This window comes from Atheta coriaria, unplaced genomic scaffold (genome assembly GCF_025399875.1).
Source record: "Atheta coriaria isolate IRGN ID8LTWV9N9 unplaced genomic scaffold, Caltech_Dcor_3.1 hic_scaffold_4_pilon, whole genome shotgun sequence".
NCBI classification, from domain to species: domain Eukaryota; kingdom Metazoa; phylum Arthropoda; class Insecta; order Coleoptera; family Staphylinidae; genus Dalotia; species Dalotia coriaria.
In genome coordinates, this window is record NW_027045446.1 from 6,663,853 (window position 1) to 6,690,094 (window position 26,242).

Consider the following 26,242-nt stretch of genomic DNA (forward strand, 5'->3'; position numbering starts at 1 on the left):
CAATGAATACTCTACGTTAATGAATGTTTGTTTTCCATTATAAAATGGTTCAAATTGGCAAAAATGGATGCAATGTTTTTTTCATTTTGCGCATACCTATTTGATAGGAAAATGTGGTGTGTGGATATGTGCGAACAGAGGAGGTAGAGAATGTTGAAAAAGCGACGCCGATGCTGCGCGGTCCACCTGTGGGCTCCGGTTTCCCTTACTCTCAGTTCAACATCGACGCTGGATGTGCAAGCATCGCGACGCAAATTCGTACTCGCGCTTTCACGTTTGTTATCCTTATACTGTGCGCACAGTTAGGAAAAAATTCAACCACTAGTTAATTAACATTTGGGCGACATTAAATATATAGAAAAAGAAACCAAACAAAAAATTAAATTAATTAAAAAAAGTATCTAAAAATACAATTCTACATAGTACTAGTTTATTGTACATTTACTGTTTCGTTTCTACTTTATTAAGCTAAAGTTTAATTAAAGCAGCAACCTGGAGAAACAACAGGAAACCATGGAAGTAGAAGGAGAAAATGTAAGTCCACATACTTTTCCTTAAACTTAAATGAATACTCTATATTTAAATCAGAGTTTTATGATCTATATTTTTTATTTTCTATGTTTAATTGTCAAGTCCAGACAATATTAAAATTGCATTTTTTCTTTTTGTCTATTTGCAAATCCTTTGAAGTTTCCATGGTGCAAATATAATATAAAATTATTTTGAATGTTGCATATTTAAAATGTTAAATTTTCACTACAGGTTTTAAATTTCACAATAAGAAACCCGAAACGTCCTCGACATTTCGTGAACTTTGATCTCATATAACGTTAACGGTTTTATCTGAAGATACAAAAGTACCTTTAAAGTCGTGTCGCGGCTTGACCTTTTTCATGCTGTTTTAGGCTGAAGAGCACCATACAAAGGACATATAACAAGACATGTGACTTATTTCATTACAGGAAAAACGAGTCGGATTGTTTCCAAGCCACTAAAATTCTTTAAAAATTGAAAATGTCTAAGTAAAATGCCTACAAAATTCCTTACAATAAATGTATATCATGATTTGTGGATTCGGTGCGTAGAATTTTGTAATTAGTAATTACAAATTTGTAATTAGAAAATAACTTTGATACTTTGTCACTTAGATCCGAGTGGATGCGGGCGGGATTAAACGAGATCGTAATTTGAGCGGTCTTGAAGTGGCAGGATGAGAAAGAAAAAATAAGTGATATTTGTAGACAGCTAAGAAAATGCGGAGAATGTAAAAATTGCGAAGTGATAAAGCACATCAAAAAAATTTGACAATGTACTTTTAACCAAAATATTGTTAAAGTTTTGAGAGTGTGCCATTGTTTCATTTTTTGCTTCTTTTAGAGAAACATCCAAAAGAGAATCTATTTTATCTTAGCATTTAAATGTTTTTTAATAAAATAAATGATTTGATTTGAAACATAAAATTTTGTTGCTCAGCTTTGAATATACATGTGATAAGTAAATAAATTTGGGAAATTTGTTACAAGCAACTGATTAGAATCTCTGATGTTGTAGTTACTCAAAGTTTTACTGATTATGTAGGAATTTGTATTGTTTTGATTCTGAAATTCTAAATGATTCTAAATATTGAAAGCACTATAAGTCATACAACATTGTTTTCTACGTTTTTCCATCAATATTAAATTATTTTTGCAAAATTTTCTTCTTTATATTATAGATATTTACCATCGCATGTTTCGTGCTTGGCTTATTTAGGTCACCTGTCGCTCCTCGATGTTTACTGAACAGTAAATTCTTCTTCAAACAGCCGTTGCAACCACTATAAAACATCGTTTTCAGTTCCAGACGATGTTTCGATAAAACCAGCAGAATACCATTTGACGAGACACGTCAAACTGCTCTCTATGTGGGCACATTGTATTTAGCGCAGATCCTGTTGGTTATCGTGCGTTCTATTTATCCTGTACAACAATATGGCCTGTTTTTCAACGCGTAGCCGTCTGCTACATGCCGGCGTCGTTGTTAATTAATTACTTGTTATACGATGGATTTTTATGTTTTCTCGCTCGCGGATATTTTACGACCTGCCTTTGTTTCTTCCTCGTAAAAGTAAATATCTACCGCGAAATAACTAGGACTAACATTACCATTAACAAATTACTCATGTGTAATTAAATTAAGATTTAAAGCATCGTAACTTTTTGGGTAAATTTCTAGCTAAAAAAGACCTGTGATACAAATGATTAAATGAATGAATTAGAGATTAAATCCATGAATTTATCTTTGTCTTCTTTTGGATGGGAGGTTTTTAATTTTATGTTAATTATAAAACTTTTCTTAATTCTCTCAAAGTCAAACTTTACACTTTTTAAAAATGTCTGCAATTTATTTGTCCTGTCCCCTAATGTGCCAAAATTTGTAAATTTTAATTGAAAATGAAACTCAAGTTGAAGTTTGTCGATGGTTGATGAGGCGGTACCTATACGTAAACGAATTAAGCTTTCGAGTCGAATAAGCTAAATAAGCCATCACGTCAGAGCGGATTTTCGTGTTTCAATCAAAATGTGTGTTCCTGGAAACCAGGGCTGTAGTGATTCGAGGAAGGACCAACAGTTCGGCCCGAGCTTAACCAAAAGTGATTATCAACGAATCGAACTGGTATTCAATGGGTCGCGGGTAATCGAAAGAGAATGCCATTTAAAAACTGTGTGGGAAATTCTTTCTGTTGTAATTCATTCTGTTCGTTTGAAACAACGGATTAAAACAACAAAGTAAAAAATAAAATTGGTTTTACATCCGGATTTTCGTGTTAAATCAGGTTTATGCATCAGTTATTCCATTTCAAAAAGTAAATAAATTGAAAGTTTTAATTAAATATATCAAACGGATTGTGAAAATCCTTTTACAAACAAAAATGTTTAATATTTTTTATTATTTTATGTGTTGTATCCTCCTTAATTAACGTTTTGCCATTTGTACCTAATGAAGAATTGTGCTTGGATGCAATATTGAACATAACTCGATTAAACCGACGTTCAATTTGCAAAGACCATTAAACTTTCTCACAATCTGTGCTCATGAACAGTATGCAACCAAAGTTTGCACTTCAAATGTTGAAACTGAGAATGCACAATGAGATGCACGTAAATTCGGAAGCAGAATTCACATCAGTGTCTGAAATTCCTTGAAACATTATGGGATATTTTGGGAAAGTGCTGGTAACTTTGACTTGAGTGTTCGAATAATTGCAATTAAGCTTACTATACAGTTGCAAACAAACTTTGAATAGGTATATCGTCAAATTCGAGACGTATAACATTCAAATTAAGTTTTAACAAGCATTATTTTAGATTATGTATGAAACGGCTTGATTACGCCATGTAATTTAATAGATGTCGCAAGAAAATATATAGAAAATAGGGTGAAAAATTTTATGCGTTGGCAATAATGATAGCATTAAAACCAAATTAATCATCCATTTCAAAATGTAATCTACTGTTTTAGCTAGAGTTGTGAATAAACTTATTATAAATCATTTGGTATTAAGGCAAACTCAACGAAAAATAGCTTAATCAACATAAATTACTTTTTTTCACTTTGGCATTATATTTTTTTCTTTGCGCCTCGTATCTCTTCACGAGCACTTTCTTCTTATGAAAGTTTTCTGAGGTCATCCTGAATAACACATTTATTTTGCGCCCATTCAAGGTGAGCATTTTTGCTGAGCAGGTTCCTCACATCACTCTTTTCACCACTTCTAACAACCCAAACACGTATTTGGAATAACCCTATGTTGCGCTGAACTGCAAAACGTGTAAAAAAGTGTAAATCATGCCTAACTCGTGATTTCATATTTTTACGAGCTCATTTTGCGTGCATATTTACTTTTTCATATTTTCATCTCACTCGGAAGGTTAATGGATTTTTTAAAGCCTCATCCAGCCGGCTAAAATATATGTTAAAGGTAAATAAAACCACATTTTTACATGGGGTTTTACTCTAGTAATATCGCACTAAAATGAAATGGAAGTTTACTTTGAAAGTCAAAGTTTGAAGTGAAAATGTGCGGTGATAATATATAAATAATAAATTAAAGAAATGTTGGATACGTAAATTATATATAAAGTTGTTTTGCAAAAAATACAACCTGTGAAAGTTAAAATCTAAGAGCAAAATGCGCCTTGGAAAATAAATTTTCCTCGCACGCATATCACATGAAGCATCCCCTCGAGTGCTGTTTTGAATTTGTTAACAGTTTCTTTCTCGTTTCCTTTGCTTTCCAGTGGAAAACTTTGACTTCAATTCGAGATAAAATCATCTCTATCTTGTAAATAATGAACGATATCTTGACGAGATTCCAGGCCCAAATTAACACGCAGACAAAGAAATCGATAAAATTTGAATACGAAAAGTTTCCAACAACAAAACAAGCAAAGAATGTTTCGAAAACACTTCGGGCGCAATACAATTAAATTTTTCTAATTAATAAAGTTTATAAATAGCAGTTGGTAATTCACTTGGTCGCAGAAAATAGATGCAAATTTTAATCTTTAATAAGCCCAGAACGATTTAATGGAAATGAATAAATTGTTACCAACCGGTGCGAAGCCCAATAGTGGTGAGTTGTAAGTCATCAATCTGCATCTATATTTGAGCACGTAATAGAAAATGGAAATGTTCGTCTTTGTTGCATGTGGTGTGTTACGCGTGTTTGCGAAGCAGAAACGAGTGCAGTGCAGCATTTCAGGCACATTTTCTTTCTTTTTCTGCTGCTCAAGAATTTGATACGCTTTGGAAGCTCCTGCATTTTGTATTCAAATTCGATGTTCCACCGAAGAGCACGCTGGCAGAATAAAAAGTATGAACATTGTATGAGTAAAATCCTGAAATATTAGGAAAAAGTCAGATATCTGATATTTCAACTTGAACAAAATATGTAATAATAAATGAACCAGTTTTAAAACAAAACATCTGCGTGATTTTTAAGTTTTACAATGTTTAAACATTTTTGCTACTAGAAACTTTCTAAGCGGCAATTATCAAAGTGAAGCGATGAAAGCAAAGCTGGAATCGTCGAAAATCGATACGAATTTTAAAGTTTTCTCCAGCAACTTGAAACAGCCAATTACTTAAGCCATGATCATGCAAGAAAGTTGGAGTCTTTTCAGTACTTTGTAAAACTCTTAATACTTTTAAAAGTTGCAAGAATAACTTTCCATAACAAGTAGTAAAATACACACTTGTTTTTTTTAATTAAACTGATTGAACTAATAATTAGTGGCACGCAGAAATGTTGTTGTTATAGTTAATTTTAATGGGAAAGAGGGGAATTGCTCTCAAAGCAAATTTCGTTTTCATGTCGCCATCATCATCAAAATTTAGCCAGTCAGGCGTAAGTTTGTTAATTAAATAGATTCCGACGCTGCCGCCGCGTGTAGCACCATTGAATCCTGCCGAGTGTTGAGAGAGGCTCTCCTTGTTGACGCGCTGAAAATGTAATACATCGTAATGCGCCCGTCAAAGTAGAAAATCAATATCGCGCCTAATGATAATAATTACCAGTGGGAGACTGGGTGAGCGGATGGCGGGTGTGTGCCCGGACGCCAATCATGTTAATTTGCGACAACACAAACGCACTGCGCGCCAGGGGACCTAAATGTCCTGACCAGATGTGCCCGAAGGAGAATAATGTATGGAGAAGCGCAATAATTAAGAGACAAGTGGAGCGGTAGAGGAATGCAGGTAAGGGATGGGAGATAACACCATGCTCATGTAAACTGACTTGTAATGAGCGATGTTTATTTTAGGAAACTTGAAGGACATTTCAAATTTAGATATACATTTACGCAATAATTGTGTTTAATTATAGGTACTTGTTCTTAGCACCCACGTATTTTTATTCATAAAGTTACGTAGTAATTAATTGATTCATACGTTTAGTTACTGAAAATGACGTTGTACAACTATTTTTTTTAGAAAGAAAATAAGTATATCTATATTTATGCCAATAAGTTAATTACAATATTTATAATTCATGAGCAACTAGACAGATTTTGATGATCAATGATTTGTTGAATTCGTCTCCGCCCCGAATAAGAGAATAAATATTAAAATATTGAAAACTGTGACTTAAATGGTGTTAAATAAAGGATGAAAATAAATATGAAGATTTTATCATAGTTATAGTTAAATAATTGAATTCGAGGTGGCGTTATAAGAAGTTGTGTACCTTATTGATGGAAATTAAATAGTTTTTTAATAAAAACTACAATATTCAATGTCATATACGTTAGAACAATATTTGAGTTTTGAAGGATTAGAATGGCGTTTCAGCAAAAGCTTGAACTTTAACAAAACTAAATCCAACTTGAAATACGTTCCTTGCCTACGTAACGCTTGTTAGTGAGACTCTTTGTGCTATATTCGTTACCTATTGTTATTGACTTTGACTCTCAACGGTTTCAGAACTTTCGACTTGAATTCCACTTCGACGATATGTATAATGAGTTATATATTCGGATTGGCATTTGTTGAATGCATCCACCTCTCCATTCACTCGTGATTCGCTGAATTTTGTTATAATAGTTTCAAACCTTCAACTTAATCCCGAAAAGCTTATCTTATTTGCTTTGCGGTAGAAATTAGGTTGAAAAACAAGCTCAACGCAGATGCTGCCTTTGAATACTCAATAAGTTTAATTGATATCTTCTGATAAACCTAGGCTTGCCTGATGCTACTTAGCTTGCTTAGCATGTCTTGTTTTAAAGCTCAACGCAGATTGAAGCTTTAACCACTTCACCTTTACGTTGAACATTTACTTTTCTCTTGTATACTTCAAATGTTAACTTGCGGTTGTTGTAGGCTCAGGAAGTGTTTGCAAAACCACAGCAATCATGCCTAACTCTAAAATGTTACGTGGATTCGTAAAATAATGTAGAACACAGGCACGTGCGTATGTGAGTGAAATAAGCTTAAAAGCATTGGAATTGAACTTGTTGGTACTAATTCGGCTTTCGTGTGATTTTACAACAGCTTTGCATAAAAGTAAAATTAATTAAACCGACGTTAAACAATCATGAAAGCAAAAGTTAACAGAAAGTTTAATTATCGCACCAATAAATTGTTTATTTTATTTGTATTTATTAAATTAGCTTAATCAGAGAGCAATATTGCCACAGAGTAATTTAATCACGTTTTGACCACTGTCACAAAAACATTAATTTTCGCATCGGAAGCTTTTCATTACTCATCTTGCTCACGCATTAGATTTGTGCCCGGTTTTGTTCTTTTTAGCTTGTTTATCCTGTTTCGTCATGATTTCACCCGCCAGCCAGCCAACAATGACATTTCGATACGATTTATGACCCGAATAACGCACGAGCAAACTCATAAATGCTTGTAAAGCTTTGCGAAATACGAGTATTCCAGCAAAAGCTCAATGTTTATGAAGATGAAGATTAAAGAGCATTGTGGAGGTCAACGTTTAAAATTTCCTTGTGAATGTATTGATTTAGAAATGGCAAATTCCAATTATTGCTGACCTTTCGTGTCAAACTTTGGCGCCAGATTTCAAATTAGAATCAAGAGATAGATAATGAATTATTACAAGAGCTTTCAGAAATTAAGGTCACGTTAAAAGGGTTTATTCTGACAAGAAACTATTCACGTTTGCTAACAAGATAATGGAAAGGTACTTGTAACATGATTTTAAGTAATCAGTTTTATAAACAGTTTAGTTAAACAATGTCTAAAAATATTTTTAAATATTTAAAACCAAATTATAATTTATTCGTCTGTGGTTTCAGTCGATGCTATTTGCAGCATCGTAAATAATTCAACATTTCGTCGGCGCATAAATATCAAACGGATATTTAAGTAAATGTTGAAGTATTTATAAGATAAAATAAATCTCTTATTGTGCAAATCAATGCAGTGATGAAACATTCATTAATTTGATTTCTTTTTAATTGAATTTTTTTCTTAATCCAACATTTATTCACAAACTACATATTATGCAGATCAACATTGTTTTACATAAAAGAATGCATGCATATGCTTGTGATGATCAAACAATTCGTCTATTTAGTGAAACAATATTTACTTTGAGATTGAAATGTCTGCTTCAGATTCCGTCGACGTCTCCGGAACGTGTGTTTGCAAACTTGACGTTAACATTTTGACTTTACTTGATTTGTGTTCTGTTTCTTTTGGAATGTTACCAAGAATTTTCGTATCAAACGTATGCGCAAACATATTTTAACGGTATTAAAGTTAGTGTTATTAAGTTTAATACCTGACAAAATAATTGATGTATAATTTAGAAATAAAAAAAATAAAAATATATTTCTGGTGTTTTGTCTGAATTTGTCTTATTATTTTATAAATGTGTCAAGAATATCAATAGAAAAGGAAACACCGATAGTAATATTGATACTGTCTTGTAGCAATATAAAGAAACGTTATCTTGACTTTCCACTCATTTGGTCGGAACGACGATGTGCGCTATCTAATCGAAATTATATAATAATGTGCGATGGTCCGTAACAAGACAAGTAAATCAAATATATTCAAATTTATTATTAATAGATATTTAAACAGGTAAAATTAAAAACCAGAAATTAAATGATTTTAAGGATAATACTATAATTATCAGTGCAATAACAATAGCAATTGGTTAAATTGATAGTAATTACAATTTTCATAGTTGATTAATATTTATTAATCAAATGTATCCAATCAAATTGAGGGAATCCTGATTAAATGTTGAATGGTTTGCTTTTGGAATCGCACCAAATTAATTCCAATGTATTCGATGCATCAGTGCTTAACAAAGGAATCGAACAGTTTACGTACTCAAATTGGGCAAGCTTTTCAGTACCTAAAATTAATTATAATGGAAGTGCTGAACAAACGAATGAATCACAACTGATTTCGACCAACAAAAGTATCACAAATACAAATCAATTTTGGGCAATTCTCCTTAATTAAAAATGTTTTTGAATACTAAATTAAAGATTACAAACAAATATTACTCATCTTAAAGGTAATTATTTGTTAAAATAATGTTCTGATATTAAAAAAGTTCTGATTACTTTGTTCCCAAAATTAATTTCGTCTTGATCCAATATTTTCCTTTCAGATATTGGACGTGAGGCTTTACAAGTTTGTACAATTCTAATGTTTGACTTATTGTTCCAGGTTGGGCTATCACCTTTAGTGGCGCCCGCCGAAATCGATCAGCCGGTTGATCTTCGAGCGTCAAGCGAATATTATCCCTTTGCGATCGTATTACGCCTTCGTGTACTTCAGGTAAGCACAAAATTTAATACTCCAACCCGAAATATGAGCAAAATATAGAAAAACACAAAGCGACGCTTGGATTAAACTTTTTTCTGATTCAGATTAAATGGAGTTATATGATGTGTTTATCTTGTCAATTCGTCAACTCTAGAAAAAGTTGAAGATTGTGAGTCTGAGACGCAAGCATCGAGCATACTTGAGAACTATTCATCAACTTGAGAATTTTCATGATATATCGGCATCGATTCCTCGAACTTTTTATGCTCCTTGGTCAGACCATATAGTTATTTGCAGGGATATCCTACGGTTGAGATGTGTTGGTGTTGTCATCGAATCCACTTTCTTGCGCTATTCTTCTCCGAACTCAACGCGCACTTTGCTCTATCGGGACGTCTTTCATGGGAATTTCATTAATTTTTCAGATCGTCTTTGGCATTACATGTCTGGTGATGGGCACGGTTGCGTTCATCGAGGAGCAGGGCGAGCTCAATTTAAGTCTTGGAATTCCGGCAGGCGCATCCACCATTTTAGCCGCAGGTTGGTAAATTTTTTTACACATTCTTTAAAACATAACAAGGACATTTACTAAAAATTCTACCCAAAATTCCTAATGATTTTATACGTAGTTAAAGCTTTAAACTTGAGAAAAATACTAAACGCGATGAATCCTTCGTAACGAGAAGAGAAAATAGTGAAAAGTCTCCAAGTGACGCATCATCAATCACGCCGGAAAGGTTGCTTCCCTTTTGGTGTCTCAAAAGAGACATTCCCATCGACTTTGTTCTCTACGGGCCGGATTAGATATTAAGACCATATACCTATGTCAGATTCAGCCACAAAGTCATTTATCCCTCAAGAATTAAAACAATCAGATTCAATTACAATTAAATAGTAATTAATCAAATGGATTATAATATAAAATACATGTTTTATGTATTTTACTGCTGAATTTAAACTTTTGGCATAAAATGCGTAATTTTATTGCACATATTTAATCTTCGTATATTGATGCACATCAATCCACAGCTATGTGAGTGGTTGCTGAATTTTACACGTTTGCTGATTGCCTATTGAATTTCGCTGACTGTCAATTCAAATCACCCTTGCAAATTGCGTCGATGAAAACGTCACAGCACAGTTAAATTTGCATTTATCATTCTGTGTTTTTTTTTTTAATTTCGTGTGGAATCGGTATATTTCATATTTTTTTTAATATAATAAAAAGCGCGAAATTTGTGTTTATTGATTTCACATCAGCAAAATATTTTATTTATGGTTTAATAATAAGTTATATTTATTTTTGATTGAATAATAAAAAACGGTTTACTGAAACTGAACTAGAGCTAACCTAATAACTCGGTTTGTAAACTTGTTATTTATGACCCGCCCGCAAAAAATATGACCTAGATATTTCTTTTCCGGTTTTCTAATTTATTATTCTCGCATTGTTCAAAACTAAATAAAAATTTAAGGAAAAAACAAAAATATTTATAAAATATCCAGTAAACGAATTTCAAGTTATAAAAATGTAGACGGTTTTTTCAATAACAAACAAAACGTAAACTAAATCTGTTGGAATAAAAATTGATGGGTCGTAAATACCAGAAAATTGAATTTCGTACTTCAACGTTTTAACGCAACGCAGAAACTCTCGAAACCGCAATTTTCGTAAACTGCGAAAAACATAAAAATAGTAGTAGCAGACAGCTCCTAAAAGATTAAAATAACTTATCTGTTTTGGCCAAAGTTCACAGTAAACATAACAATCAAAATGTAAATCAGTTTTCAAACACGTTACGACTTTTTACTCCATTATTCGCTCAAAACAAACAAATCTTAAAAATTTAAGTTTTACGATGCAAAATATTGTGCTGGTTTATTTTGGATTTGTTTGCTCGAAATGATTTCGTTTGCACGTGCCAAACCGATTGCGACTGAGGTGAAGCTTTTGTGCTTTCATAAATCGCGTATGATTGATGGCGGCATTGATGGAAGAATGGATGGATCCATCAGATAAAGAAAGCAAAGCATCGTGCGCGCCCGACTACAAAGTGCTGTTTGGTTTAATAGAGATAAACTCATGTATTGACGTATTCGCATTTTTCGCTTGCAAAATTATATACCGCATACACGTTTCATCGATAATTCTAAATAATAGATTTATCTTTACGCGTATATATATTTTCATTCTCGTTTTATGCATGGATGAAAATTGATGGAGTTTTCTAAGAGAAGATCATAAATATTAATTTTCAACTTTTTCCAATAATATTTGCTAGTTTAATACGTTTTTGATTATCTTCTCCCTGAAAACATTACCATTTTTTTGTTGTGGAAACAAAATTGCGCAACGACAGGGATTTTGATTTATATCCTATTTTTTCAGATATTTTTTCGAACTGAAATCTTTTCTTATGCTATACTTTCTTTATTGATATTGGTACTCACAGAAATTGCCCATCGTGAAGACTCAGTAAGATTGTTACATGCAGCGCGAATAAAAACGAAAATAAGAAAAATGAACCAATTCGACAAAGTGAAATGAAATGCAGAGCAACAACGAAGAAAAAATGAGATACCAACTTCAAAAGGGAAATAAGAATTTGTCTTTCATGTACCTTTAAGAAGCATAAAATAAGAACCTCAATATCAACAGGCAGACATACAGAAGATTGAGAATTTGATATGGTATATAATACTTTTAATTTAATATTTTTTATGCCATTTGGTTCACAAAATTACATTTTCATTCATAATATTCATAATAATTTTTTAATTTAAAACAAAATATTAAACTGTCTAAGATGAACTACTTTTAAAAGCACAGTGCGTAAACAAATTAAGTCAAGAATTAAGTAAAAGGTTCATAAATGTATTTACATATCACGCTGGTAATTTCCTGATGTCATGTCAGAGTATAATCTTTCTGCTTCGTGTCTTCCGACCATCTCTCAACGTGAATGTAGAATGCGCGTTTCGTTTAATTAAGTTACACCACGGACTTCCGGGAAAATAATTTGCCCTTGCAGGTTTCTTACGCGTTACGTCTCACCAATGAGAGAAGGGTTATAAGACCCTTAGATTAATTTGCAATTTTTAGACAGTATATAACATATTTATGATTTTTTGAATAATGTAAATTTGTTTCTTTGTTCTAGCTGCTAGTATTCATACAACTCGAGGATTTGGTGGTTATAGAGCCTCAACATGTATGCCAGGTTCATCACTGCGTTTCCTGGGACCTTCAGTAAAGATCGCGATTCCCTTGTCTATTCTCTGGGCCATGGCGTTCTCATTCCTCACAGCGCTGGCGGTGCAATCAACCAAAACTCTCACGCATCCCCCGACCTACCTCCCCGAAGGGTTCGCCAGTGATTACGTGTACAACACGACGTCAACGAACCCCACGGATTTGGTGATCTTGGCATCGGTGGAGCTGTCTCTAGCGATCGTCACGCTGGTGGTCATTGCAATACTGCTGCGCATCGACTGCAAATACGATCCGGACTGACCCGGACCGCCTGTCGAGCATCACGGCACCGGGGTTGGGGTGAGTGTCATCGGCGGCGTTGGCGGGTTTACAATGCCGTCCTCAACTCAAGCAAATAGCGAGCGGGTTAGCAGAGTTGCCTGGATGGTCTAAGATTGTATTATTAACTGAACTGTTAAACTCAAACTAATACCAAATGTAATTATTTATTATTAACTTATATCTAGCTGTTAGAACTTTGTACCATGTGAGATATTCCTATGAAAAACAGTGTAAACAAGGGTTGTGTGAATATGTAAATGTAAACATTACTGTTTCCTTTTAGGATTTCTTCAGACTTATAAAAATAATTTTGATCAGTGTATCAATAACTAAATAAATAAATTAAATATTTTAGATAGAGTATTATCATTGATAAAACTCAAATTCAACTTTTGTAGGAGCAAATTTAGTTTGCTTTACATGTTTGCCCTTTGCCATCACTAAAAGTTGGAATTCGTGTGGTTACGCAACATTGAAGTATGATATTTCCACGTGCTCGTGATACTGCCTAGCCCTATTCTCAGGTAAACCGTTTCACGTTGGGATGTTTATTCATGGCCGCCGCACCACTGCTGGGTAAATATTATTTTACACCTGGTTTTAGTTTACAAGTTGCACGTGATTAAATTGAATGTAGTAAACTTGCTCTTTATTGCTCAATTTTCAATGCAAACTATCATGGAATATTGCACAATATATAATTAATTGAATATTGACCAAATGTAGCCAAAGAGATGTTTATAATTTAATGTAAATAGCAAGATTAAAATGTTACACAGCTTCGTTTGGTAATTTTGCTGGCTATTTGCAGCGGAAGTAATAAAATTTCCTGTGGCGTGGCGAAAATGCAAATGTATCTAATCCAGCACCGGGCAGAATTTCCATCCACATTACAGGAGTGAAATGCGTTCCGGGTGCATGTCGCTCACCTGCCACGTGAAACTCCCACGTATTACATAAATGATGCAACGTAAAATTCGTTTTATACGTGCACGTTTACTAGTTTATACTTTCATTCCACTCAAGGATTTTAAAACATTTAAAACCTGAAACAAAAATAATATTTTTATAATATAAAAGGAACTTTTTACTGGATGTAAGCCCGTTCAACCTTCTAATTGCCTCAAAATGCTATTTTGGCAAAATTGCTATTTTTGCCAAAAACATAATAATAGAGTCAAAAACCAACGTTGTATTTAAAATTACGAATTTAATAAAATACTACAGCCGAAATTATTTTCTTAATGTTTTTTCGACTTAAATCGCCCAAATTAGTCGAAATGCTCCTCCACCAACAATTTTTTTTAAAGATTAAATGGCAATTATCGTGGAAACAAAAAGAGCTAGAAAAAAAGCACTTCGTATTCTTGATCCTTGAAGAAATATTGAAATGTTTGTATGTATTTTGTAATGCAACCAAACTTAAATAAAAAAATTAAAAAAGATTTTGTCATGAAAAAAAATAACTTTTTAACTATTTTTACAAAGAAATTACATACGCGTGTTTTCCAATCATGTTTTAAAATTCTAAGATAAATTATAATTTTAAGATTAAGGTTAGAATTAATAACACTATTTCAATTGAAACCAACAAATCGTGTAATTGGTGCAAAAGATACATGGTGTTCCTTAACTTTGAAACTTATTAAAAAAATTCCAAATTTTTGTGAGTCGAACCTAGAACTCGACTTTGTGTCAAATGTTTAATTTTGTGCATTGTGTTTTCCAATAAAATTCTCAATAATTTCAATTTTCAAAGTGTTGTGTTTATAACTACATAATATTGAAAATCAGCCACGGCTTTGTTTTGAATTTGTTTATACCTTTCGTATTCATTAATTCATCTGTCAGTTATATAATCATTTAATGACAATACATAATGTCGCAGGCAACATCTTCAAAAATAGATCTCACGAAATCCGAACCGACTAAATCGACTGTTTCGACTAAATCAGTTCACCAGCCACCCGACTCGGCTCCATCTTCACATACACGCGACAGAAGCGAAGATGCCCCAGCCCGCTCATCAGCTTCGCAATACAGAAAAAAGAAAACCAAGCGGAAACGTTCTAAACATCGGCATCGCCACCACCAAAAAGAAGTTACCCAGTTTGATTACGACAAATACGAGGGAGTCGTTCATGTTATTCTTAACGAAGAGGTTCAACATATCCTAAAATGTGTAGTTGGAGAAGATGTTACGGCGGAAAAACCGTGGACCCACATAAAGAAATATTTTATTTCCGAGCAGGTAGAATCTGATGAAGTTCCTCCTGAATATGAGACATTCTTACCATATAAGCAAGCGATTGCCGATTTTCCAAATGACATTATGTTAATTGGATACATCCCTGATGAATCCAGAGACTATGATGAGTATTATTTCTGCTTGACTGTTGAAGTTGAAGAGGCAGTCACCAAATTAATCAAAGAACAGGAGGAACTACAATTAGCTAGATTGCAGAACACTATTAACAAAAAAGTTAGGGAATGGCAAACACTTGGAAGTGAAGCAGAAATAGAAGAAGCATGGATTACAAATACTAGAGGATTGCTAATTGTTGAATTCGAAGCAAAATATCCAATAATAACTGATGATGTAAAATTTCGCATGCGTCTGGTTCACGAAGCAAGAGACGGTTATGCAGAACTCAAAACTGGACCAAGGTATCAAGCTCCAATCCTTCACAAGAAACGAATTGATAACTCCATGCAAGTTGCCCCTATTGTTAGAGTCAACCACGCCCAAACCACTTGCAGTTATCCGAAGAATGTATGGACTCAATATGAATACCACGTAGACTTCATTGAAGACCTCTCAAGGGATTGGATGGCTAATTTTCGATATTTTACCAATTCTCGAATGGAAGAATTATCAGATACTTTAAATGTGAATGGAAACCTTAACCTCTATTCCAACGATTATATGGACCTTGTTGACGTTGACTTTCCCATAGTATCTGATATCGTCTTCAAAGAGTATCAATCTTTCGACGATGTTAAAAGGTGTATGAATAAAATGATCTCTGCGATGAGTTGGCATCCGATGTGGAGTGGAGTCGTTGCTATAGCATACGCCAACGTGTCTCCGAGATGGTACCACTTCGAAACCAAAGAGGAGAATTTAATGCAAAACATTGTACATGGATACAACCCTATTCTCGTCTGGTCATTTAACGATTCATTATATCCCAAATTGATTTTGGAAACAAACGCGGAAGTTCATTGTTTATCATTTTGCCCACATGATCCTAACCTGTTAGTGGGTGGCTGCGTCAATGGACAGATTATTCTCTGGGACATAAAAAACAAACTTACTAAAGTAGAGACTGAGGAAATTCTCACGCCAGCGCAACAATCTTATAGGACCAGGTTATTTGCTGAAATGTCTTGGATGAAGAACACGCGAGATTATTCGTTGGTACCACCAACAGCATTCAGTCAACTGCTGTTTTCACATATTAACAACGTTACCTCCATTTCATGGATACACCCAATGTATAAAATTGAAAATACTGGACACGTGGAGATGGTTTCTGAAGATGAAGCGCCTTCTTTACAGTTTGTATCATCTAGCTCCGATGGTACCATCAAGTTTTGGGACCTGAAACAAAAGGTTATTATATCAGGCGATTATAAACCAGTACGAAAATCACGCCGTTTGGGTAAACGCCCAAGTGCTTTAACAATGGACGTTTCATCGTACAGATTTTTAAATCGTAAAATGCTACCACACTTTGAAGTGAATATAATCCTTCCGGGATCGGAAAAATTATGCCCCGTTGCAAGTATCTGTTTTTCCGCTGATCAACTAAAATACGTTGAGAAGAATCCTGAAATAAAGAAAACTTATAATTTAACAGATAGAATTTCATATGAACCAGTGAAAGAATACTCTGGGACACCAGTGATTCCCGTAATAACTGTCGGTACTTACACTGGAATGGTGATGGCAGCTACCTGGGAAGGTTATGAATATATCTCGGGCGATGTTTGCTCCAGAGAAGATGCAAAATTTATAGCGACTGCAAAATATCACGATGGTCCTGTGTTAGCATGCAGAAAACATCCGGTTTTAAATGGTGTTTACCTTACAATTGGAGGGAAAGTATTTTGTATCTGGATGGATAAATTGAAAGGAAAGCCGTTACTTTGGCGCAGGTCCCGACATAAATACACGCATGGTAATTGGGAGCAAGCAAGCGCTTCTTGTTTTTGGATCACGACATCAAACGGCAGTTGCGAATATTGGAATTTGGAAGCAAAAAGCGATGGACCGTATTTAGAACACATGTATAGCGGTAAACCACTGCTTGAAAGTGAAGTACACCCATTACCGATTATGAACGATACCATGAGGATGGTAGGGATTGCGGACGATCGTGGTACACTGCGTTTGATTCTGTACAATGCTCACAAAGGTGATAATATTGAAGAACAAGAGGCTTTTCTAAAGTTTCTGAACAACAACGCTGATCGCGCTTTAGATTTTGAAGAATGGCAGACGAAATGGACAGATACACATGCCAGTTGGATTAAGGAGCAGGCTGAGTTTGAATTAGCTGAACAAATAAGACTTCGCGAGGAGGAATTGGCGCGTCAAGCGTTTGAAGAAGAACAACGTGCGAAGGAAGCAGTTGAGGAAGCAAAACGTGAAGCAGCCAAACTGCATCCTCCAGTTGGAAAGTACGAAGAATGGGCAATTGATCGTTGGATCCTTAAGGAACAGGAACGCATGGGAATTGAACTTTTAACAAACAAGCGTCTTGATAAAGATACTTTAATGCGACAACAAGCTCCACTTAAAAGAATTGAAGTTGAAGCAGCTAAAAAACAACAAAAAATTAAGCAACGTCTGGCAAAAGTTGAAGAGATTTTTAATGAGACCATAGCCATGTTATTTCCAAACATGGTGGAAAAACAAATTCCAGATGTTTACGAAAAGATTTCTTATACTGACGATCAAAAAGTCGTGTTTGAGGAAAATCTTCTGAACGCGTTTAATGATATTGAAGCTGAGTCGAATGAAGTGATTGAGATGAATCCTTTTGTGTATGAACTAGATTGGAAGAAAATATTGAACGTTACCAAGAACAAGAAGATAAAAGATGCGTTTCATCATACAGAAAGACATTCGGATCGACATAAGCAGTATAAGATTCGCAGAGAGTCGAGCGACGTTTCCTTCTGGTATTACAAAAAACACCAAAAAAAGAACGAAGAAGAGGAGGAAGAGGCGGAAAACGAGGAAGATCAAAACGATTTAACGGACACATATGATAATCTATTTTAATTATATATGAATTCCTATATAAAATATACAATATTAACTAGCTATTTTATTGTTTATTATTTTTAAAGCACATTAACATAAATTGCTCCAAGATACATTAACTATGGAATTATTACATTTTCTTCAAAAGTGGATTATACATCCATAGGCAAACTCAAACAGCCAATCGACCTCTACATACAATACAATAAAATACGTTGCTCACATTTTACAATTTCTACCATATTTCAACGTTGTTTGGAAAACATTGTAATCATCGAGTATGCCAATTTAAACAGCTATATTATGAAATTTAAGTAGGTATTACTAATTTTGCATATTTAACACACATTGAATCTCACCTTATATACCAACGTGTTTGAATATTTCAAACTCGTTCCAATTTTAAGCATAATTATATCATTGGAGTTTAAATGCATCAGCATTAAGTGCTTACTACTTTTCACATCTCCATCCCAGGGACATGCAAAGTAAATTTCATTACGATATCTTTCATTCTAAAAGGAAAATGATAAAAATAATTGAACTATTGTGCTAGTTACAGTATACTATCTCTGAAAGTTTCTCCCCTATAAGTCCAAATAAAATGATTTCCCCAGAAAAAATACAAATTAGCACAATTGCCATAATATTAAATGCCTGTAAAAAATGGAATTGGGTTAAACTTCTAACATTTATGAGTTCAATAATTTTACCATAAATGTGCTTATGATTGACATCGAGAGAATAGAGCTGCAGGAAAATATATGTATTGATATCGGTAATTTATACAAATCGTTAAAGGTATTCCATAATCTGAAATATAAATCAGTGATTTATTTTAACATTGTTGAATATGCTACGCTATTAACCTTGTAATAAACAATTGTAAATTATATAGATCTATAAGTTGTCCATTTCTAATATCCCAGTCGGAAATAAATTTTAATTCTCTTAATTGTTGCGCCATTTCATTAAATGTTACTTCCACATATTTCATGATAAGCAATAATGCCCATAACGCATTCACTATTGGTAAACAAATGTACACGTAACTTATAGCGACACATGCATTGACAATATCTCGGAAAGGTCTTTTCAGGTTGACGAAATAATACTAAAAGAAAAAAATCGATAAAACAAACTAAAAAGTAAAAATAAAAGATAACTTACACTTGGCAAAATGTAACCGCATGAAAAAGGCTCTAATACCAAATCACACTCTTCAAATTCTATTGTAATAAATATAATTATTGCTATTATAAAACAACACAGCGCTAAACACTTGAAACCTCTGGTGCAAATCATCAAGGCACGACTCACGTGATAATTATCAAGAGAAACTCTCCAATTTTTGCTAATCATACTGTAAACTTCAGTTACACCTTCAAAGGTGTAATATTTTATGTAAATTACTATTATCCATGCGATGACACCCGATGAGAATTGTGATATCATAATCACATTTTGAATAAAGTTTAATTCTGCAAATATTTGCAACTATTAATATATGTTCCACATTTGGTGTGCTACTTGCCCTTCATTATCAGTAGGTAACATAGTGGGCCAAATATTACTACAATCGTCGACAATACAAATAGAAACTGTTCAACCAGACTAATTTTCGTATACGCATTTTCAGGGCTGTACCAATATAAGCTGTATACCTTAATTACAAATATGTTCGTCCATTGATTTCCCGTCATTTTAAAATTATTATGATTTCAAATACAGATCAGTGTTTAAACAAGGTGGGCGTGTTGTGAAACACGACTAGTTTCGTGATATAAACGTTCAGACAGATGCATGTGTGAACAGAGTAATCTAATATTGATCCACATTTTGTTTCGATTTTATGATTAAGGCGAATCACAAGCTAAAATCGAAAATGATGGCTTTATTAATAAAGTAAGACTAATCAGTGGGAACAAAAATCGGTGTTGAAGCAAAACACCAATTTTTATGTTTCAATTTGCCTTTTAAAGCGATTAAACACTCCTAAAATAAACTTATTTGATTTTTGAGAAGCTAAAAGTTTGGTTTCCATTTTTAGGTTTCAAAATTTGGGAAAAATTGCAATATTTGAGTTCATACCATGAAAACTAGTGAATGTTATTAAAACTCCGTTAAATTTCTGAAAAAATGTATGTTTAAAAAACAATACAACCGCTGAACACATAATTTACAAATGTATTAATCTAAAGAACAATAACTTGCAGTCACTTTCAATACGATCTCACAACTTTCATAGAGTATGTATGATCGCTTAACGCTGGACAGTGCTCATAATATACATCAACAGGTTCGTTCTTCTCGACATCCCTCTCATCGGGTACACTAGTTTCCAAAATGTCTATATTCTCCACATCCATGTAACTAGGATCTAATATTTCATTTTTGATCGTAACAGAATGACTAAAGTCGTCCACGAGAAGTTGTTTTGTGATCTTTGAAGTTTCTCTTTTAGGTATACATGTTTGTGGTGAATCCTGAGTAATTTTTGACTCTGTATTTGTTGTTTGGTGATCGACGAGTGGAGCATTTTCATCGTAAAGAGTAAGTTCTACAATGGACTCGTTACCTAGGGTTTGACGACCGCTGTAGGTTTTGTCTAATTTTAGATGATGGATAACATCAACAGGTTTATTCAGTTGATTTTTAAACACCAGCTGACATCGCATTGGAAACTCACCCCAACCGCGTCTTGTTAGATGGAATGGATGTTCACTGAAATTATAAAATCAACACTAAATTGATAAAAAGTAATAAATAATTTCACTCACGCAATATCAATTACATCATGTGGTTGATATGAAGGATGAAGATGAAAAACAATTTTCTTGATAAAATCATCAATTCTGGGTCTTTCTGGAGGTCCTCTAATGTAAACCATCCACTTATGAGTGGAATTGTCTTCAGTATTATCTGATGGTATCCATTTTGAGATATTTCCCACAATTATTCTTCTCTTTGTCATTTGTCTATTGCGGGGAACAGATACATTCTCATCCATTTGTTTTGCATTTAAATTAGAATTAATAATTGGTGCTAATGGTTCCTTTTTATCTTCATTACTTTCCAGCTTCTCTTCCATATCAATTGACATCACCTGATTAAATTTCTGGGTTCTTCTAGTCTTCCTCTTAGAAAAGTCTAGGTTTGAAAGTTCAGACTCACTAGTAAGACGTTTCACGGCCGGATGCAGCCTTGGTTGATTGTCTACAAGCTTCAGTTCTTCCTCAGATAAATGCTGCTGAGTTTCCTGTTTGTTATAATAATTGGAGACCAGGACGTATCTGAGCACATGAAGCGTTTTTGCAAGGCATGTGATTCGGTTTTGGATCTCAATGATTTGCTCTTCGCGTTGCTCGAACTCCTTTTGAAAATCTTCATGAATTTTAGCTCTAGCTTTCTCAATCTGTTCGCACTTTTCTGTAAATTGATGTTATTGTTATTTGTTTGAGAGAAATTTCGGGTTTATTTGTTTGTGTACCTTTTTCTCGTCGTTTATTCGCTTCTTCACGTACAGAATCGGACAGTTCGTAGTCCGGATCCATGGCACTGGACACGAACATATGAATAAATCTTATGTAATGGATATAAATAAAATAAAGAAGCTTAAGATGTGATTTGCTTTTGTAATTTGCCCGTTTTACCGGTAGCACAATGTTAAATTGATAGCGTTGATAACCTAGTAAAGTCGACGTGCTCGCCCACATTCGACTATGATAAATGGTCAGGTACCTACAAGGATATTACGGTAAACAAATGAAATTTGAAACGCTGAAGAAAATAGGTAATTTGTAATCATTAAGATGAAATTTCATCGATAACGATGGAGGTAGCCAGTCCGAAGAGATCAGTGTAATAACAATTGTGAAGCATGGCTTAACTTGTTATTGGGTTGGTTATTTACAAAATAACTATTGCACAAAATTGAACAATTATAGCAAATAAAAAGAAATAACTAAGAGGAAGCATACTGTCAATAGTTTGCATGTAGGTATATGTTGCACTTCTTGGTTTTATATTCTCCAGGAAAGCATCATAAACCAGCATATTTTCAATAATTTCAATCATTTTAAAAGAGCAGAAGAATGACAAAACAATAAAAGTAAAATTTCCGGAAATTACACCTTTGATTAATGATATACAATAAATACATAACAAAATGCAGAATTTGAAATTATTTGACATAGTTTATTGGATATCGAGATGATGACATCTCCTTCTTTGGCCTAGAGGTGGCATTCGCTATCAAATAAGATTGTAATTAAGTTGATTTAATAATGGATAACGTATTCTGGGAAGAAAATAAAATTCTAAGTTTTAAGTAGACTCAAGGGAGTCGAAACTTAAAAATATCCTTACAACTGTACCTGAAATGATTGAAGGGGTTCATGCAAAGAATAAGTATACACAGCATTTCTTAACATTTCTTTATTAACAATTTAGCCTACCTAACTCAAACCTAGATGACGCTTTAAGAGAAAAATTTAATAAATTTTAGATTTACAACTAATAGTCAAATTAAGAAAATGGTATCATAAATATATTAATTTATAATTTTTGTTCACAATTGCAAAGTAATTTTGCACGCTGTGCAAAAAACAGTACTTGAACTGAAGCTGCTTTGAGGTTACTTACATTGAACTGTGTAAATATCCTTTTTGTTACATTGGTTTGTAAACAAATACAAATTGTACGTACATACCATAGATATGTCCTCAAGTGACACCATAAATATAGTAAAAAACACAAATGAGCCAGAAGATGCAGAACTGAAAGATGAGAAACCGCAAATCGAGGCAAAATCTTCAATGCAAATTCTCTCTGAATTATTCTCAACATTTGATGCTGAACCTCCTGTAATAGTAAAGAAGGAAAAGGATGATGATGTGAAGAAACACAAAAAAAGCAAGAAGAAGCATAAACACAAAAATAAAAAGGACAAGAAACACAAGAAAAAATCCAAGAAGAAGCGGCGAAAATCTGATAATTCTAGCAGTAGTGATACTGATGGTATTGACCTGTCTGATATAATCAAGACTGAAATCACTCAAACATCTTTATTAAGTGACACACTACAGACACTTATCAAGTCTGAGATAAAACAGGAAGTTAAGGAAGAACCTGGTGAGGCAGACAACTCACAAGACAAAAGTTCAGGCAACTCAAACATCAATTCTGAAAACACAGATAAAAAGGTTGATACCAACAAATCAGAAGTGAAGAATGGCAAAAGCAAAATTACTATCAAAGAAATCAAGGCTAGTTCCTTATTGAACAATGGCACAGAGCACAAAAAGAGTCACAAGAGAAAAAAGCATGAACATCATGATAAACATGATGGAATATCATCAAAGAGAAGTAGACTGAGTAAGTCCAGAAGTAGAAGCAACAGCAGGGACAGAATAGAAAAAAGAAGAAAGGATAGGAAGGAAGGTGACAAATATCACAGAAGCAGGTCTCCAAGATCCAAGTTGGATGATAAATATGATAGGCATGAAAAGTACAGGGACGAGACAAGTCACAGGAGTGATAAGTATAAAAGTGATGACAAATATGAGGACAGAGATTATAGGGAACACAAATCAAATCATGATTCCCACAAAGAAAGAGGTGACTACAGACAAGATAAATATAGAGATGATCATAGGCACAAAAGTGATTCAAGGAGACATGACTCAAGAGATGATGACTTTTACAAGAATTATAATGAAGATAGAAGATTCAAAGACAGGTAAAACATATTCAATATTTAGATGACTATGGTTTATTAATGTTATTTGTTGTGTAGATTTAAAGACCGGGAAAGAATATCTCGAAGTGACGAAAATGAGACGCGTTTTGACAAGAAAAAGCTGCTTGAAATAGCGCGCAAAAACGCTATTCAAATGATGAAAAGTGGAAAACTTTCGGGCGCAATGAATCTGGGCCCACAAGCACAAGAAAAAGTCATCGCCGCAATCAGTGGTGGTGGCAAAACGGTCGAGGAACTAACCGACTTTTGTAAAACTCTTTCAAAAAAAGAAGAACTTGGAGAATTATCCAGTGTATCATCACAAGACGAGTCTGAGAGTGAGGAGGAGGATATGACAATTCGACATCCTTTTCAAATCAAGGAAAAGCAATTCACGATTAATATTAAGGCAAATATAAAATAGTTATTTTTAAATTTAGGTTTAATCTGTTTTCATCTTAAAGAATTCAGTTCCGTTACCGACCAGAACCAATCAGGAACGAGCATCAGAGCTCCGAATTCAATTTCCCGTGAGTAGCGGCCAGCACCATCGTAAAACTGAAAGCGAATGGGTGCCTGTATCACCAAAGAAGACTGATTTACCTACGAAAGCACCTACTCCTGCTGTGACAGCTCCTGTAGCAATAGCTGCAGTTGCAGCACCGCTGCCAATAGAGGCTGCGCCCATACCACAACTTGAAGTACATACACCCAGTTTACAAAACATGCAAGTACAAGTACTTCCTACACCCGGAGTTCAAATCACACCTGGCCCGCAAGTATTTCCTCCTGCATGTAGACCATCTGAGCAGGAAATTGCTTCGATTGTCTCACAACGATTAGCCGCGATGCGTAAGCTGCAAGAGAATCCAAATGATTCACAGGCTATTATCGACATGTATAATGCTCAAAAAGGGGTAAAACACCTAATAAAATACCCTGATTAACCATAATTATATATTGCTAATTTATAGATGAACACTTGGGCCGAGAGCAAACTGCCATTCGGACAGTTTACTGGGACAACCGGGGCAAACATACTGAGTCAAGAGCAACTTGCTTCAGGATATCAAGCGTGGGCTCGGAAGGTACTAACATTTTAGATTTTTTTACATGTTACAGGTTTACTCATTGATCTCAGCATAGCCTTTATCAGAATTGGTTTTGGTAATTTTTATGCTGTTTGTTGTGTCATGAATGTGAAAATGTAGTTTAAATTTAGCATAAATCAGAACAAATGTTTATTGTCAACGACATTTATGCTAAGTTTCAACTTAAATTTGCCTCTCTCTATAACAAATTTTCAGGTTTGCTTATCATTCACAAGACATTTTGTTGTGCTTTTTATTGATCCACTAAACAGCACTTGACCATTAATCAAATGGATTCAATTGCTGCTAGTAAAGTGCTGGTGCATAAAAATCGAAAGAAAGCTCTGCCCGATTTTTATCCAACAGTAAGAACCTGAAAATGTGTTATAGACTTGTGGCAGGCAAAGTTCTGGTCAAAGAAAGGTTCTCGAGATTGGTGGTCGAGCGCGTCGCACCCGGCTGATAATTATATGAAACTATGCTCGACGATTCGATGGTATGGTAAGTCATAGCCAAAAACTTCAACTAAACTTACAACTGGACAAATACAATTGATGCAAAATTTTTATATTCTCTCAACTTAATACTTATCTACTGGGGTTTTAATAGTTTCTGATTGGTCTAGGATCAATTGCAAACAGCGGCACCCGTTTCAGGCGGGATGGGAATGCACCTATTACAGAAAATGGGCTGGCGTCCTGGCGAAGGACTGGGTAAGGAGAAAACAGGTGCGTTGGAACCGCTTCTTTTGGAAGTCAAACTTGACAAGAAGGGAGTAATTGCAAAAGAAGAATGCAAGAAGAAGACCGCAGTGAAAATAATGAAGCAAACGGTAAAAACTTTAGAAGGAAAACATCCAGTGTCTTTATTACACGAGTACGCGTCCAAGAAGAAATTGGGTGCTCCGGAGTATGTGTTGGATTTTGAGTGTGGTCCTGACCACATGAAAAACTTCCTGTTTAAGGTAAATTTGACTAACGAGAGAAAGTACTTAGTATCTTTATTAAAAATTATCTTTAGGTTGTTCTAAATGGCCAAGTATTCAAACCAAATGTGGCGAGTGGTAACAAAAAGGACGCGAAGGCGTTAGCCGCAACAATATGTCTACAAGAACTTGGATTATTACCTCTTTAGACACTATTTATGGAAAATCCTTATGTTTACAGTAAAAATCCTCTATTTTCCTGTGTATTCATGTTCTATCTGTTCTAAGATGGCAGTAGTTGTACGAAATATAAAAATAATCTAGGTACCGGTGCTGCCAACGTATTCAATGACCCCAGTTTTCCTGCTGACAGCAGGAATAT

At 34.3% G+C, this 26,242-nt stretch overlaps 5 protein-coding genes across 8 annotated transcripts; 3 read left to right on the top strand and 2 right to left on the bottom strand.

The window, feature by feature from the left end:
• Positions 1–228: 228 nt before the first annotated feature.
• On the top strand, positions 229–13,183 carry LOC135790318 (uncharacterized). Its single transcript, XM_065300505.1, has 4 exons — positions 229–534; positions 9,196–9,306; positions 9,720–9,834; positions 12,456–13,183. Exons 1-4 carry the CDS (start codon positions 514–516, stop codon positions 12,806–12,808), a joined length of 600 nt encoding a protein of 199 aa, XP_065156577.1. The 5' UTR covers positions 229–513; the 3' UTR covers positions 12,809–13,183.
• A 964-nt stretch (positions 13,184–14,147) lies between these two features.
• LOC135790596 (dynein axonemal intermediate chain 3-like) lies at positions 14,148–18,166 on the top strand. Its single transcript, XM_065300868.1, has one exon. The coding sequence runs from the start codon at positions 14,709–14,711 to the stop codon at positions 18,120–18,122; it is 3,414 nt and encodes a 1,137-aa protein (XP_065156940.1). The 5' UTR covers positions 14,148–14,708; the 3' UTR covers positions 18,123–18,166.
• LOC135790598 (uncharacterized) lies at positions 18,156–20,154 on the bottom strand. The gene is made up of 7 exons (XM_065300870.1): positions 19,639–20,154; positions 19,275–19,585; positions 18,974–19,218; positions 18,818–18,917; positions 18,672–18,761; positions 18,464–18,619; positions 18,156–18,400 (listed from the first exon to the last, which is right to left on the bottom strand). Exons 1-7 carry the CDS (start codon positions 19,805–19,807, stop codon positions 18,350–18,352), a joined length of 1,122 nt encoding a protein of 373 aa, XP_065156942.1. The 5' UTR covers positions 19,808–20,154; the 3' UTR covers positions 18,156–18,349.
• Positions 20,155–20,232: 78 nt separating this feature from the next.
• LOC135790597 (YEATS domain-containing protein 2) lies at positions 20,233–22,097 on the bottom strand. The gene is made up of 3 exons (XM_065300869.1): positions 21,595–22,097; positions 20,885–21,533; positions 20,233–20,828 (listed from the first exon to the last, which is right to left on the bottom strand). The coding sequence occupies exons 1-3, from the start codon at positions 21,818–21,820 to the stop codon at positions 20,327–20,329; spliced, it is 1,377 nt and encodes a 458-aa protein (XP_065156941.1). The 5' UTR covers positions 21,821–22,097; the 3' UTR covers positions 20,233–20,326.
• A 513-nt stretch (positions 22,098–22,610) lies between these two features.
• LOC135790065 (protein Son-like) lies at positions 22,611–26,187 on the top strand. Of its 4 annotated transcripts, none has more exons than XM_065300101.1 (6): positions 22,611–23,844; positions 23,902–24,253; positions 24,309–24,761; positions 24,819–24,932; positions 25,561–25,899; positions 25,956–26,187. In XM_065300101.1, the coding sequence occupies exons 1-6, from the start codon at positions 22,823–22,825 to the stop codon at positions 26,067–26,069; spliced, it is 2,394 nt and encodes a 797-aa protein (XP_065156173.1). In that variant the 5' UTR covers positions 22,611–22,822; the 3' UTR covers positions 26,070–26,187. The 4 variants fall into 4 exon arrangements, with proteins under 4 accessions (XP_065156173.1, XP_065156176.1, XP_065156174.1 ...); XM_065300104.1 differs by lacking the exon at positions 25,956–26,187 and adding an exon at positions 25,326–25,436 and having other exon boundaries at positions 25,561–25,702; XM_065300102.1 differs by lacking the exon at positions 25,956–26,187 and having other exon boundaries at positions 25,545–25,798.
• The last annotated feature ends 55 nt before the right edge of the window (positions 26,188–26,242 follow it).